Source organism: Oryctolagus cuniculus, chromosome X (assembly GCF_964237555.1).
Source record: "Oryctolagus cuniculus chromosome X, mOryCun1.1, whole genome shotgun sequence".
Lineage (NCBI taxonomy): Eukaryota > Metazoa > Chordata > Mammalia > Lagomorpha > Leporidae > Oryctolagus > Oryctolagus cuniculus.
Genome location: NC_091453.1, coordinates 51,478,475 through 51,492,896, shown reverse-complemented (window position 1 = coordinate 51,492,896; position 14,422 = coordinate 51,478,475). Strand labels below are relative to the sequence as shown.

The window sequence follows — 14,422 nt, the reverse complement described above, 5'->3', positions numbered from 1 at the left end:
GTTAGACTGTAACATTGGCCGGCGCCGCGGCTCAGTAGGCTAATCCTCTGCCTTGCGGCGCCAGCACACCGGGTTCTAGTCCTGGTCGGGGACTGGTCTCTGCTGTGGCCCGGGAGTGCAGTGGAGGATCCAAGTGCTTGGGCCCTGCACCCCATGGGAGACCAGGAGAAGCACCTGGCTCCTGCCTTCGGATCAGCGCAGTGTGCCGGCCGCAGTGCGCCAGCCGTGGCAGCCGTTGGGGGGTGAACCAACGGCAAAGGAAGACCTTTCACTCTGTCTCTCTCTCTCGCTGTCCACTCTGCCTGTCAAAAAAAAAAGACTGTAACATGCCCAAAGCACCTCAACATATCCCAGGCATGGGGGATCAAACCACCAAGGCAGCGCACCCACAGGCTCTAGGAACATCTCTGCCCCTCTGTGGACAGGACACTTTAATGGGGCAGAACGGATCCTCTGCACTCTGTGAATGTGGAAGCCTTGTGTGCTAAGACTGTGGGAACTCTGACTGCACAAGAGGGTGCAGGGTGTAGCTAGGTCTCTGGGCAATCACTGCAAGCTGCTTCACCTGCTGATAGCTCCCTTATTACTTAGGGTGGGTCATTGCAATGGGACCCACGCTCACTCTGAGGACTCCACAGCTCCATTACGTGGTTCTTACAGCAGCATAGATGAGTATTGCACCTGGGGACTGATCACCTTGGAAGAGAGGAGAGGAGGGTGTGATCAAGCCAACAGAGGTGATCAAATCATCCTTTCTGATAATAAAAAAAAGAAAGGAGATCTACCACACCAATCTTGGGTGTCACCCTAGATAATAGCCCCACACTGGAGCACTGACCAGAGCTCCCTGGCCACACTTAAAATGCACCTCTGGGTATTCACTGAAAAAAGCAGACATTCCACTAAGCCATAGAGGCATAGCTCAAAGATAAAAGCCATCAGAGGAAAAAACCAGCAAGTATTTCCACAAATGCCAGACTGTTTTGATTATAACAATACATGCCAGGAGCTTCTTCTGGGTCTCCCACATGGGTGCAGGGGCCCAAGGACTTGGGCCATCTTCTACTGCTTTCCCAGGCCACAGCAGGGAGCTGGATGGGAAGTGGAGCAGCCGGGACTTGAACCAGCACCCATATGGGATGCCAGTACTGCAGGTGGTGGCTTTACCCGCTATGCCACAGTGCCGGCCCTGCAATGTTCTATAATAATTTTATGGTATTGGGTTGTAAATTTAGGTCTTTAATCCATTTTGAGTAGATTTTTTTTTCCTATTCATGGTTTGGAAGAATTGTTATCATCAGAATGTCCTAGTATCCGAAGCAATTTATAGATTCAGTATGATGCCCATCAAAATATCAAGGACATTCTTCCCAGATCTAGAAAAAAGTGATCCAAAAATTCATATGGAAACACAAGAGAACCCCAATAGCCAAAGTAATCTTCAACAATAAAAAAAAAAAAACAACAGTGATATCACAATACCAGATTCCAAGATTTTCTACAGTATTGTTATAATCAAAACAGTCTGGAACCGGCACAAAAACAGATATATAGACCAACAGAGAAAAATAGAAACCCCAGAATTAACCTACACATCTTTAAACAGCTAATCTTTCATAAACAAACAAAAATTACTCCTTGGAGGCAGGACAGTCTCTGTAACAAATGGTGCTGGGAAAACTGATCTCCATGCGCAGAAGTATGAAATAAGGCCCCTTACTTTACACCCTATCCAAAAATCAACATACAGTGGATCAAGTATCTAAACCTAAGACCTGAAACCATCAAATTACTAGAGGAAAACATAGGGGAAATGCTGCAAGACATGGACATAGGCAAAGACTTCTTGGATAAGACCTCAGAAGCAAAGGCAATAAGAGCAAAAATAGACAAATGGGATTACATAAAATTGAGAAGCTTTTGTACTTCAAAGAAAGCCATCAACAAAGTGAAGAGGCAGCTGACACAATGGAAGTAAATATTTGCAAACTATGCATCTGATAAAAGATTAATATCCAGAATATATAAGAAGCTCAAGAAATTCAACAATAACAAAATAAATAATCCAGTTAAGGAATGGGCAAAGACATAAACAGGCATTTTTCAAAGGATGAAATACAAATGGACCACAGTAGATATCACCTTACCCTAGTTAGAATGGCTATTATCAAAAAAAAAAAAATGTTGGCAGGAATGTGGGAGAAAATGTACCCTAATCTCCTGTTGGTGGGAATGACATTATGGAGGTTCCTCAGAAATCTGAAAATATACCTACTATATGACCCAGCTGTCCCACTCCTGGGAATTTACCCAAAGGAAATTAAATCAGCCTATGAAAGAGCTACCTGTACCCTCATGTTTATAACAGTTCAATTCACAATGGTTAATATATGGAATCAACCTTGATGTCTACCAACTGATGACTGGATAAAGAAAAAAAGAGAATGAAATCCTGACCTTTGCAACAAAATGGATGCAACTGGAGATCATTATGCTTATTTAATTAAATCAGACCCAAAAAGATAAATATCACATGTTTTCTATGATTTGTGGTAGCTAATACAGAGTATAAAACAATTTAATGCATATTAGTGAAATTGACATCTTGGGATTTGATTATGGCTTATAGCCCTTGTCTATATTCCTGATGAACAGTGGCCTTTTTTACTTTTTCACTTGTTGAACACTTTTATTCAGTGGGGTATTAAGCCTTTGAGTATGAAGACAATTAACAGTATCTTATCACCAAATTTAAAAAAGAAAGAAAGGAAGGAAGGGGAGACAGGGAAGCTTCATTATATTCTTATAATTACATGAACTACATGAAATCTATTTTCTTTACATTAAAAAAGAGTTAAAAATAAATAAAAGGGCGTCAATTAAAAAAAGAAACAACTGACTCTAACAGGAGCTAATCCGCTCCTGTGAAACTCAACCCACTCGTCAAGTCCAGGATTCATTCATTATTTCTAAAGATTTATTTATTTATTTTAAAAGTAAGATTTACAGAGGGGGGGGGAGAAACAGAGAGAGAGAAATCTTCCATCTGCTGGTTCACTCACCAGATGGCCGCAATAGTCAGAAGTAGGCCAGGCCAAAGTCAAGAGCTTCATTTGGGTCTCCCACATGGGTGGTAGGGACCCAAAACACTGGGGCTATTTTCTGTTGCTTTCCCAAGGCCATTAGCCAGGAGCTGGATCTGAAGTGCAGCAGCCAGAACATGAACCTGTGCCTATATGGGATACCAGAGTCACAGGTGGCAGCTTTATGCACTACACCACAATGCTAGCCTGCTTCTTAAAGACTGCAGCATCTATCTCCACACTGGTCCCTGAGAACCAAGCTTCCAGCACATGTACCTGGAGGGGTTTTGTAACTATATCTATGGCTTTGATTCACTTCTGGCTTATAATGGTGCTATTGACTCAACATCACAAATGCATCATGCCCAGTCGTTTCAATGACCTCTTGTTTCTTTCTAGATTTGGGATGTGCAACAAGGTCAATTGCCTAAAATTCCTGGGAAGGTTCCACAACATTATTATATCATGGCAAGATTTTAACTTTGGACATGATGATACAAGCACTCTGCTGACTACATCATCCTCTTATTTCCTTCCAGTGCCAGAGTTTATAAAGCAAATGGAAAACAATTTGACAGGCTCAGCTCTTCTTTTTCAGCGTTCAGTTCTCCTAATATATGTGGAGAGAGATAGTGAGGTTGATCACCTCTAGACAGCTCTTCCTGTGCTATACGTGACACTGATAATAGATTCATCATCAGGAAAACTAACTGCATTTAATGAGAACTACTAAAAGTTTTCTACTTGATAACTGGGTCTGTTTCTGTATTTTCATATATTTCTCTTTGCAAATAATTCCTTTTTACAGGTCACAGGCCTGATTCTTGTATTTTTATAAATACTTAAGTTTACTGTGTATTTTTCTTTTTTAAAAAAAGTAATCCCTGCAGAAAATTAAAAAGAAGGGACTCTCATCACCTCATTCTCTGATGTTTGAATCATCTGCATATCAAATCCAGACAAGGAAGCCAACTCCCCTTCCATGTAGCATGAAACTTGTTTCCAAGTTCCACAATGTGGTGAACTTGGAAACAGCACTAGCTGGCTGGAAATATCCAACATGGCTGCAGGATATGTCCCCCAACGTCACTTAGGTTCTTATAATGTCATTATAATAAAATTATCATGGGGGGCACTCACCACCATCATGCACCTGGCTCCTTGCACCACAATTCCTCCTGGTGCAGCCCTGGAGATTGGAGGCAGTTGAGGGAGTGACCCAGCAAATAGACAATCTCTCTGTATCTGTCCCTGTCACTTTGCCTTATAAATAAATAAAGAAGTCTTTAAAAGCACAATAACATGAAAGATTGGTACAACACAGTTGTCTATTACTTGATCCTGGGAAGAATTTTCTTTTTTTAAAGATTTTATTATTGAGAGGTAGAGTTAGAGAGAGAGGGAGAAACAGAGAGAGGGGTCTTCCATCCACTGGTTCACTCCCCAAATGGCCTCAATGGCTGGAGCTGCACCAAATCGAAGCCAGGAGCCAGGAGCTTCTTCCGGGTCTCCCACGCGGGTGCAGGGGCCCAAGCACCTGGGCCATCTTCTACTGCTTTCCCAGTCCATAGCAGAGAGCTGGATCAGAAGAGGAGCAGCCAGGACTAGAACTGGTGCTCATATGGGATGCCAGTGCAACAGGCATAGGCTAACCTACTGTGCCACAGCACTGGCTCCTGCATTTTCTAATTGTTCCAAGATGCTGTCAGAGATGCTTTCAAAAAATCCTCTTTCCAATCAGAGATCATGCATTCCATTTAAATGCCAAGATCTTGGACTAGCACTGTTTCCCTTTTTTTCTGCTGAATGACATGAAATTTTTGAAGATCCTATGCAGCTGTTTTGCAGGAATCCCCTTAAGTTGGATTTATCTGGTTGTTTCTCATGTGTATGTTCACATTGAACATGTTTTCTTGTTTAATAATTCAGTCTGCTTTTGTATTTGCATATATTTCACTTTGCATTTCTAAAATTTATTCGAATGTCAGAGCTATAGAGAAAAAGGGAGAGAGATATAAAGTAAGAGAGAGATCTTTCGTCTGCTGGTTCCTTCCTCAAATGGCCACATCAGCCAGGACTGAGCCAGGCCAAAGCCAGGTCTTCCACATGGGTGGTAGGGGCCCAAACACTTGGGCCATCTTCTGCTGCATTTCCTGGGCCATTAGCAGAGAACTGGATTGCAAACTGAACAGCCAGGACATGAACTGGTGCCCATATGGGATGCCAGCATCACAGTGGCTTTACCCACTATGCCAAAATGCCAGCCCCATGTATTTCACATTGTAAATAAGGAATGACTTTTCATAGGTTACAGGCCTGATTGGTGTAAGTATTTTTATAAACAGATAACTAAAGTTGACCATGTATATTTCTTTTCAAGAAAAAAGTGATTCTTGCAGAAAATTTAAAAGGACTGTCATCAACTCATTCTCTGAGGTTTGAACCATCTGCATACCAAATCCAGACAAAGACAGTTTGAGAGAGGAAAATCAGAGGTAAAGTACATAGACAAAGCAAAAATCAGAAACAGAACATTAGCAAATTTAAGTATTAAGCCTTTTTACTGGAATGTAAATTTAAATTGTTGTCTCAAAAACTTAAAAAAGAAAGGGAGAAGGAAGGAGGATGGGAGGGAGAGAGGGGGAGGGAGGGATGGAGGGAGGGAGGGAGGGAAGAAGGGAATATCATTATGCTCTTAGAATTGTACCTCCAAAGCACATTGAATATGTTAAAATCTAAAAATTAAAAATATTTAAAAAGTAAATGTAACTATATATTTTTGCAAAGTCTGAAGATAAAATAAGGACCTAATTTACATGCAGGGACGTGTGAATTAACTCTCTTGAGCTCTAGTTTCATAAAAATGTTTGTATCGTGATAAGATTACATCAAACTGAAAATCCACCAAAAATCCATCAATTTCTTTGTCAAGGAAATGACAGCTGCTAAAATCAGTAAACCCTCAAACTTAAAGGTCAAAACAGTACTGTCTATGGATAGAGAGCTTACTTAACTACCTCTTGGTCCTGCACCCTTATCCAGAGACTGTTCACCATCAATAAAACATCTAGGGCAGGGTGAGCATTGTGATTGCTAGAACTGGCATTTGCTCTGTACCTCATGTTCTTTCCTTGTTTCCTTTTGGCCCTGCAGCCCCGTAAAACAGCAGTTTTGTGTTCTATCCTTTTGTTTTTTCTTTGTATACTAGGCTTTCAGGGCCCTGAACCCAGGACCTTGTAATCTGTCTCGGCTGGAAAAAGGAAAACAGAAAAGGAGGAAAGCAGTCCAGGGCCTCTCTCTCTGGGATGGCCCTGACCCCAAGATGAAATCAATCTTTTTCTGCTTCTGCTGTAAGTAACACCTTTACAAGGGCTTGTATGTTGAGGTGAGTTTTTCCTGTTGTTTCCTTTCCCCTTGCTCTTTGGATGAGTAATGGGCAAACCCAGCATGACATCCAGTGGCCTGTTAGGAACAGGCTCTCCTTGGTGGTTCCCATTTCTTGGTCAAGTGACATTTCAAGGAGCCATCCAGAACATTCAGACCCATCATTCACTTTCTTTGGAAACAAACTGGCCATTTCCAAATAAGAGGCATGAGGACCATCGGCATAGAAGCAGCTGGCTGGCTAGCATGTCAATGATGAGGGCACTTAGATCATGAGCCCATCCACTCCAGCTGCCAGAGGGCAGGTCCCCAGGATGACCCACAGGCACCAGAAGACCCATATCCTCCACTTGCACCAAGATGAACCTGCTCTTTTCTCCTACGTACTGCACCTCCCACTCCCTCCACCACACACCAGGATGTGACTCCGGCCTCCACCCTCCCACTGAAACTACAGAAGGAGAATGGTCAGCATGTGGTCACTGATGTCTAAAGGTCGGGCAGCGGAGGAACTGGGGATGACATGCAGCTTCTGGGTGAGTTGTCCCTGTGCACGGTGCCAACGGAGGGAGATCAGAAGTCAAAAAGTAGGGTCTTGCTGGGCAAACGGGAAGATGAAGTCAACACTAGAACACTACACAAAGTTGCTGGAAACTGCCATTCAAACATGTGTTTATTGTAGCACAACCTAAACAGAGGAACTGTTCCTAACATGCTCTGACACGGAGCAGTTCTTCAACCGCCCTCGCCCAGAGACAGCAGAGCACGGAACATGAAAGCTACTCTAACTTGAAACTGCTGTGAACTGGGGTAGGGAAGGAGACAAGTGTTTGGGCAGACAGGAGGCTCTGGCTGAAGAGGAACTGGAGGGAAACGCCTGGGCCATAGCTCCTGGGCTCCACAGGTAGTAGCTACTTGTCTAATAGAAGATGCTGAGTTCAACCTGTGAAAGAGGGCAGAGTCAGAGCAAGGTCACGTTCAAGCCAGGGCCAGCCTGCATCCCTCCTGAACTGCCAGGATTGTGGCAAGGGGCATGCTGTGTGTAACACTCACTTCACAGCCTCTGGAACTTCTCAGTGAGGGATTCCAACTCCGCTGAAACAAAGACACAACAAGGCACTCCAGAAATAGGCCTATAGACATCTGGACCTGTGTCCCCCAGGGAGGGGGGAAGGGATCACCTAGCCCTGCCCCCTGCAACCCCTGCAGCCCCCTCCAAACAGCCCTGGGACACACCACCCACCCATCACCTGAGTTACATGTGGAAATGTCTTCTAAACAGGAACAAAGTGGACCAGTCATTCTCAAACGTTGGGTCAATGAGAACCATTCAGAACATGTCAAAAGGCAAATAAATCGGACAAGAGAAACCACACAAGCCACAGCAAGCAGCACTTCCAGCGAAAACACATGCAGGTAGCTCTAAATGAAGGAGATCTCTGGGACTCTTTAGCAAAGCGCACATGCAGCTTAGACGACGCATTTCCCCTTGTGCACACCCCAACTGTGAATGCACACAATGCTCCCGGGCCAGGTTTTGTTGGTTCTCCTCCTCACAGGAATGAGGGTCCCACTGATGCCGCCCACACCTGCAACCCACCCTCACCCCACGCCCTGCCACCAGCATGAAGATTCCTTCTTCTGCCTCAGCCCCAGTCCCAGCCCAGCCCAGCCCAGCATGTACCATACCTGGTTGCTCTCTAAGGTCGTCTACTTCCTTCTGCAGCAAAATATAGCAGCCCAACAGAGAGAAACGATGAGTGTATTATGGACTTCCCCCCGCCCCATCCACATCCCTGGCCCTTACACCTGGACCCTCCCACAGCCCAGTGGCCACATTGGCTTGGCATGCTAATTGCAAAGGAGGTATCCTGTCTGCATCAGGTGTAAAATGATGAGCAGGGGACATGGGGTCAGTCTGACCTGCACATGGATCCCACCAGCTACTTTGGGCCCATGTAACTGCGAGCCAGAGGCGGTATTACCTGAAGACACCTTTGCATTCCAGGTGGCAATTTCTTCATATCTGGTGTCTGAGGATGAACAGGTGGTTCCGGGGCACCTGAAACACAAAAAGAACACAAAATCCAGCTGCCCAGCCTGGGAATGAGGTGGAAAGAGCCTGCTGGGGTCCCACAAGAGGAGGTCTCATCCTCTGCTGGCCCTAAGTTACCCCTGTTCTGCCCAGGGGCTCCAACCCTCTCTCTGAGCCTGCCTTCCTGACCCCTCACTGACTGTGGCGCCAGGGACTGGAATCTGTGTCGCACGATAAGAGAGCTGCAGGGAGGAGCCACCTGGCTGTGCAGGACTTAACAGCAAAAGCTCAGTTCCACTGATCACCTGCCTTTGTTTTTGGAGCTTGGGGCACTGCCACAAACAACCGCCACCTCATGAGCCAACACTCACAGGATGATGTCACCTAAGGCCAGACCTGCTGACACCCCATTTCCTGTGAGCAAGCTGCCTGGGCAGGCAGGGAATCCTGGGAGCGAAGCTGAGTCCCCAAAAGTGACAATATCCAGAGGTTTCCCTCCTTGACCCCTCTCCCCTCCACTCAAATCAAACCCACTGGACTCACCCCAGTGTGCAGCGCCTCTAGGTGTGACACCTCCCTGGCTCAGACTCAAAGGCTGTGAATTTTCTGGAACTTGTGAGTTTTCGGTATTGAAGTATAGACTTTTGAATTCTCCATGATGCATGCAACAGCAAGGCATCCCTGATCTCTGTGCTGGAACCTAAAACACAAATTTCAGAGCTGGGCCAGGGTGGGAGTCTCAGCGTGGACTGTGTGTGTAGGGGCCAGGGTAAGGTGAGGTCACGACTGGGGAGGGGAACTGGAGGCTCATCACATCAGCTCTTTCTCCCTCAGGCCAGGAGGAAGAACTAAACCAGGGAGAAGAGTGGGGTTCCTGAGAATTGCAGGGCCCCTACCAGACAGGCTTGGGGAGCAGATAGGAGGGAGGAATCAGGAGGCTGGGAAAAGTAAACACAGAAGCTTGGCAGCCCAATCTGCATGCTGATCACCAGACCTATTCTAAATCAGCTGCCAGCCCTGCTGTCCATTCCAGCCCCTCTCCGGAGGGAAGGCAGGAAATGTGCGTGTCAAGAACAGTGCCTTGGGGCTGGCGCTGTGGCACAGGGAGTAAACCCGCTGCCTACAGTACAGGTATCCCATATGGGTGCTGGTTCAAGTCCCAGCTGTTCATCTTCTGATCCAGCTCCCTGCTGGTGTGCATGGAAAAGCAGTGGAAGATGGTCCAAGTCCTTGTGCCCCTGCACCCATGAAGGAGACCCTGAAGAAGCTCCTTCTGGCTCCTGGCTTCAAATCGGCCCAGCTCCGGCCACTGCATTCACTCTGGGGGGTGAATCAGCCGATGGAAGACCTCTCTCTCTCTTTCTCTGCCTCTCAAACAATAAATAGATCTTTCAAAAAAAATAATTAAAAAGTGCCTGGCACATACCAGGTGCCCTCTAAACGTTTGCCCCCAACCTGAGGATCTCAATGTGGCATCCTAGTGCCTGAGGGCTCCCAATGACTGTGAGGAAGGGACAGAGGGAACAGGCCTAGAGAGGCGTATGCTAGGGAAGGGGGAGAAAGAAGGCAACGCAGGAATAAGAGGAAGATGGGGGGGAGACCCTTGCAACTGCATCGCTATTGGGAAGACCATCTCCTCTGACCGTAGACTGAGACTCTCTCTTCCTCCTGTCCCAGATTTCCTCCCTGCCTCCACTGTTTGAGTCCCCACAGGAGCAGGGAAGATGTGCTGGGCTTCTCAAGCTGTGAAATACCAGAGACTGGAGGGAAAGTGACAAGGCAAGCTGCTGGCTCGCTGTGCCCCCATGGAGCTAAGGCTATCCCAAAGCCAACTTCCCGGGCAATCACTATGAATTCCTTCTCCTGGGCTGCCTTCCTCCTACGAGTGGCCTGGGGCAGGTCCTCTGCACCACCAGCAGCAGCTCCTGGGTGGCTGGGCTCTATCCCCCCTTCCTGGACACGACACTTTGCAGGAAGAGGGCCCCAACTCTCCTAGTGCCTGCCTCTCTATGGTGCAAGTGAGTCGAGAGAGGGACTGAAAGGTGAGGGAAATTCTCCCTGCCAAGGGGAAGTCCCGTGTCTGGGGCTCTCTGCTGGCTGCTCAGAGCTGCTGCCCTGGACTTGGCCTCCTCGTGTCTAGTGAATGCTCACCCTCATGGGCTGCACATTCCAGAGCTCATCGCAGGGCTCAGGGTCAGGAGGCAGCCCCACCATGCCTTCTCCGAAGCAGCAATGGCTATCGGTGCCAATGTTCAAGCGACGTCTGGCGCTTCTTCTCTTGCTGCGGCCCCGGACCCGGAATTCCCCAAGAGCACGAGAGGCGGTGGCACAAGCCTGCAGTGATCCCAGACTGCTCCGGCCCAGCATGCCTCGGCTGCTGGGGTCTACCTCGACATGCGCACAAACGGCGGCCGCTTCTTCGGCGGCGCCACTTCCTGTACTCAGGAATCTGTGCAAGGCCCCGGCACTGGGGTCGGTCAGCATTTGCACAACAGCTGCATACGCCGCAGCAAACTGGAATGCGGAACTTGCAGAGCACTCTCCCACGGGGGTGGGCTTCCGTGGCTTAGTCTTGCAGCCCCAGAGAGCTGCGGCTTCCGCCTGTGTCATTCCCAGTTTGGACTCAGACTGGCACCCAGACTTGAACTCCAGCTGCGGGTTGAGAACCTGCGGGCTTGAGGGCCCGCCCTCCTCCCAGCTCGCACCTCCGCCCTCGCCCTCACCCTGGTCCAAGCCTATTCCAGTAGCCTGCAGGGCTCCGGGGCTACCAGGGCTGGCCTGCTCCTCACTACTGGAGCCATTACCGTCGCTAAAACCAGACGCCTTACTGTAGCAGCTCATGTTGCAAGTCTGGACAGACCCGGAGGAGCGGACGCGACCAACTTGCTCACAATCGCTGCCGGAAAAGGGCCTGCTGGGGGCATGCGCCCAGAACAGCGAGGTCTCAGCGCATGCGTTACCACGGGGGGTCAGGGGGGTGGAAGGACCTCCCCAAACAACGCGAGATTGCAGTGCGCGCCAGGGTGTGCAGTGTCTTTCTCATTGGTCAGCTCCCCGTGCTCTGTCTTGGGCCGCCCATCCAGGCCAGGTCGGTGGCTTAGCAGGCCCGAGTTTGCCCACCTCTAGCATACCGCTTTCCCCGACTTACTTCCAGTCCGAGTTAATTTATAAATGCAGGACGTCCTATGCTCAATCACATCCCACAGGAGATATTCATGGGGCCGGCATTGTGGCATAGTGGTTAAAGCCGCTGCCTGCAACACCAGCATCCCATATGGGCACCGGTTGGTGTCCCAGTTGCTCAGTTTCTGATCCAGCTCCTTGCAGTGGCCTGGGAAAAGCCATGGCGATGGCCCAGGTGCTTAGGCCCATGCCACTCACGAGGGAGAACTTCAGATGAAACTCCTGGCCCCTGGCTTGGCCTGGCCCAGCACTGGCCACTATGGCCACCTGGGGAGAGAACCTGCTTATGGAAGATCTCTCCCTCTCTCTCTCTAACTCTTTTAAATAAATAAACATTTTTATTTAAAAAAAGATGTTTATCATCACTGTATCTGAAGATATGTGTTAAAAATCAATTTTCACATGCCAGATTTGCTGCAAATCAAGACCTTAATGGGTCAGTGCACTGTGGCATAGCAGGTTAAGCCACTGCCTGCAAAGATCTCATACCATATGAACAGCAGTTGGAGTGCCGGCTGCTCCCCTTCTATTCAGCTAATGCACTTGGAAAAGCAGCAGAAGATGGCTCCAAGTACTCCGGCCTGAGCCACCCACGTAGGAGACCCAGATGGAGTCCCAGGCTCCTGGCTTCAGCCTGGCTGTTTGCAGCCACTTGGGGAGGGTGAACCAGTAGATAGAAGATCTGACTCTCCCTCTCTGTGTTAATCTGCCTTTCAAATAAACAAATAAAAATTTTTTTTTTAAGATTTATTTATTGTCGGGGGAGGTGCGGCAGGGAGAGCTGAACGACGCATGCCCCAGACGGCAAGGTGTGGTCCCGCATCAGCCGCCTGTGCTGCCTGGCGCGCGGCTGGAACCAGTGTGGCCGTGCCCCACACCCTGCAAGGCTACTCAAGAGTGAGCCGCGTCTGCGCAGAGGAGCTACGCCCCGCAGGCGCCCAGGACCCCTGCCGGGAGGTGCTGCTCACTCAGTAACAGCGGGATTTCAACGTGTGGACCGTGCCCGCGGGGACCCAAAGATGCCACGCAGGGGCAAGTCCTCCATGCCCGGCGCTCAGGGGACCTACGTGCTGCCCATCAGCCACGGAGACACGGCTGCAGCGGCCACCACGTCCTACAGACGGGAATTCCAGACTTGGATTGGAGTGAAGCCCTCAAGACCCACCAAGGCAAAGCCAGCCAGAGACATCACAAACCACACGCCGTGGTGGCATGGCGACCCCGGGGCTAGCTTCCAGGTCCCTGCGGTGAGGAAGAAGTTCACTCCCAACCCCTCGGCCATCTTCCAGGTGTCAGCTCCCTGGATTTTCAATGGGTGAGTACTGTGCGGTGGAGTGCAGGGTGCCAGGAGTGGGGTCAGGACCCCTGGCCACCGGGCCTCGGCACAGCCCTCTGCCGTCAGACAGAAGGGCGTGCCCGGCACAGCCAGTGGTGCAGACGACACAACACCACCTGGCGTCGCACTTCCTCTCCTTCCTCCAGAAGCCTGAGAAAGGCTTCGCAGGTGTTTTTAACTGCCTCGGGGCCATCCTGCAGGGCTTAAATGTGAGGAGCCTGAGGGTCAGCTCAGCCATGAACCGGGCTGGCCCGGGTGGCTGAGGACCCCGGACAGGACAGGACAGGCCCGCGAGACGCCCAGCAGGGCTCACTCTTGGCAGGTCTCCCGGGATGCCTGCTGGCTTTATTAATTTTAGAACCTGTGGGAGTCTGAGCTGCTCACTTTGCATCTGACTACTTGTGACCCCACGTTTAAGCTAAAAGAAGTCTTAGCACCTGCCTGTGAACCCTGGTGATGCTGAGTAACAGGAAGAAGCTTTCAAAGGAAACAGGTATCGGTCCAGGGCTTTGATTTCAGACACTTCCTTATGGCCAAGATGACCCTCGTCTCCGGCGCTGGGTGCAGCAGGTTTCAAAGGCCAACCCCTGCATTCTGGGACAGCACCTAGATGACAAGAACTGCCTCACTCAGGCTGGGGACTGGGAGCATTCTGGGGAAGGAGGAGGCATTTGCTTCATTCCCCGAAGGACTTTTACCCTCGAGTCTGCCCTACGGTGACTGGGAGCAGCTCATCTTGTCTAGGAAGCCATCCCCAGTCTGTGTAAACGCCAGCCAGGGTGGCTGCCTGGAAGAAGCCTGGGACAGTTTTTAGTAAGCAAAACTGAAGGATTTCCCTTGGATCTTTCCTCCTCTCCAGCCTGCTAATGGTGGCACTCAGGTTCCAGAACCCGGGCAGGATGAGAGCTGGGGCTGGCCTGCAGCCTCCCCTCAGGTGCTAGCTCTGGTAGCACAGCCCTGGCATTCCTACGTAGGAACTGCTCTGATAAGAGCAGACCCAGGGGGGGCCAGTGCTGTGGTGTAGCAGGTAAAAGCCATCGCCTGCAGTGCCAGCATCCCAATATGGTTTGAGACCCGGCTGCTCCACTTCTGATCCAGCTCTCTGCTATGGCCTAGGAAAGCAGTAGAAGATGGCCCAAGTCCTTGGGCCCCTGCACCCGCATGGGAGACCTGGAAGAAGCTCCTGGCTCCTGGCTTTGGCCTAGCCCAGCTCTGGCTGTTGTGGCCATTTGGGGAGTAAACCAGCATATGGAAGACCTCTCTCTCTCTCTCTGTAACTCTGCATTTCAAATAAATAAATAAATGAATACATCTTTAAAAAAAAAAAAAAGCAGACCCAGAAGCTCACAAAAAGGGTTCTGGTGTGCGTGTTAGGTGTTTTTAAGAGACTGCCTGCAGGGC

At 49.3% G+C, this 14,422-nt stretch overlaps 1 protein-coding gene and 1 pseudogene across 3 annotated transcripts; one reads left to right on the top strand and one right to left on the bottom strand.

Annotated features, from left to right (window-relative positions):
- Window positions 1-7,120: 7,120 nt before the first annotated feature.
- Window positions 7,121-11,437, bottom strand: LOC103351866 (uncharacterized protein CXorf49). Of its 3 annotated transcripts, none has more exons than XM_070066424.1 (7): window positions 10,654-11,437; window positions 9,046-9,202; window positions 8,453-8,529; window positions 8,157-8,187; window positions 7,718-7,741; window positions 7,521-7,562; window positions 7,121-7,410 (listed from the first exon to the last, which is right to left on the bottom strand). In XM_070066424.1, exons 1-6 carry the CDS (start codon window positions 11,341-11,343, stop codon window positions 7,522-7,524), a joined length of 1,020 nt encoding a protein of 339 aa, XP_069922525.1. In that variant the 5' UTR covers window positions 11,344-11,437; the 3' UTR covers window positions 7,121-7,410; window position 7,521. The 3 variants fall into 3 exon arrangements, with proteins under 3 accessions (XP_069922525.1, XP_008271004.1, XP_069922524.1); XM_008272782.3 differs by having other exon boundaries at window positions 7,727-7,741; XM_070066423.1 differs by lacking the exon at window positions 7,718-7,741 and having other exon boundaries at window positions 8,146-8,187.
- A 650-nt stretch (window positions 11,438-12,087) lies between these two features.
- On the top strand, window positions 12,088-13,004 carry LOC127484806 (MAP6 domain-containing protein 1 pseudogene; annotated as a pseudogene).
- Window positions 13,005-14,422: the final 1,418 nt, after the last annotated feature.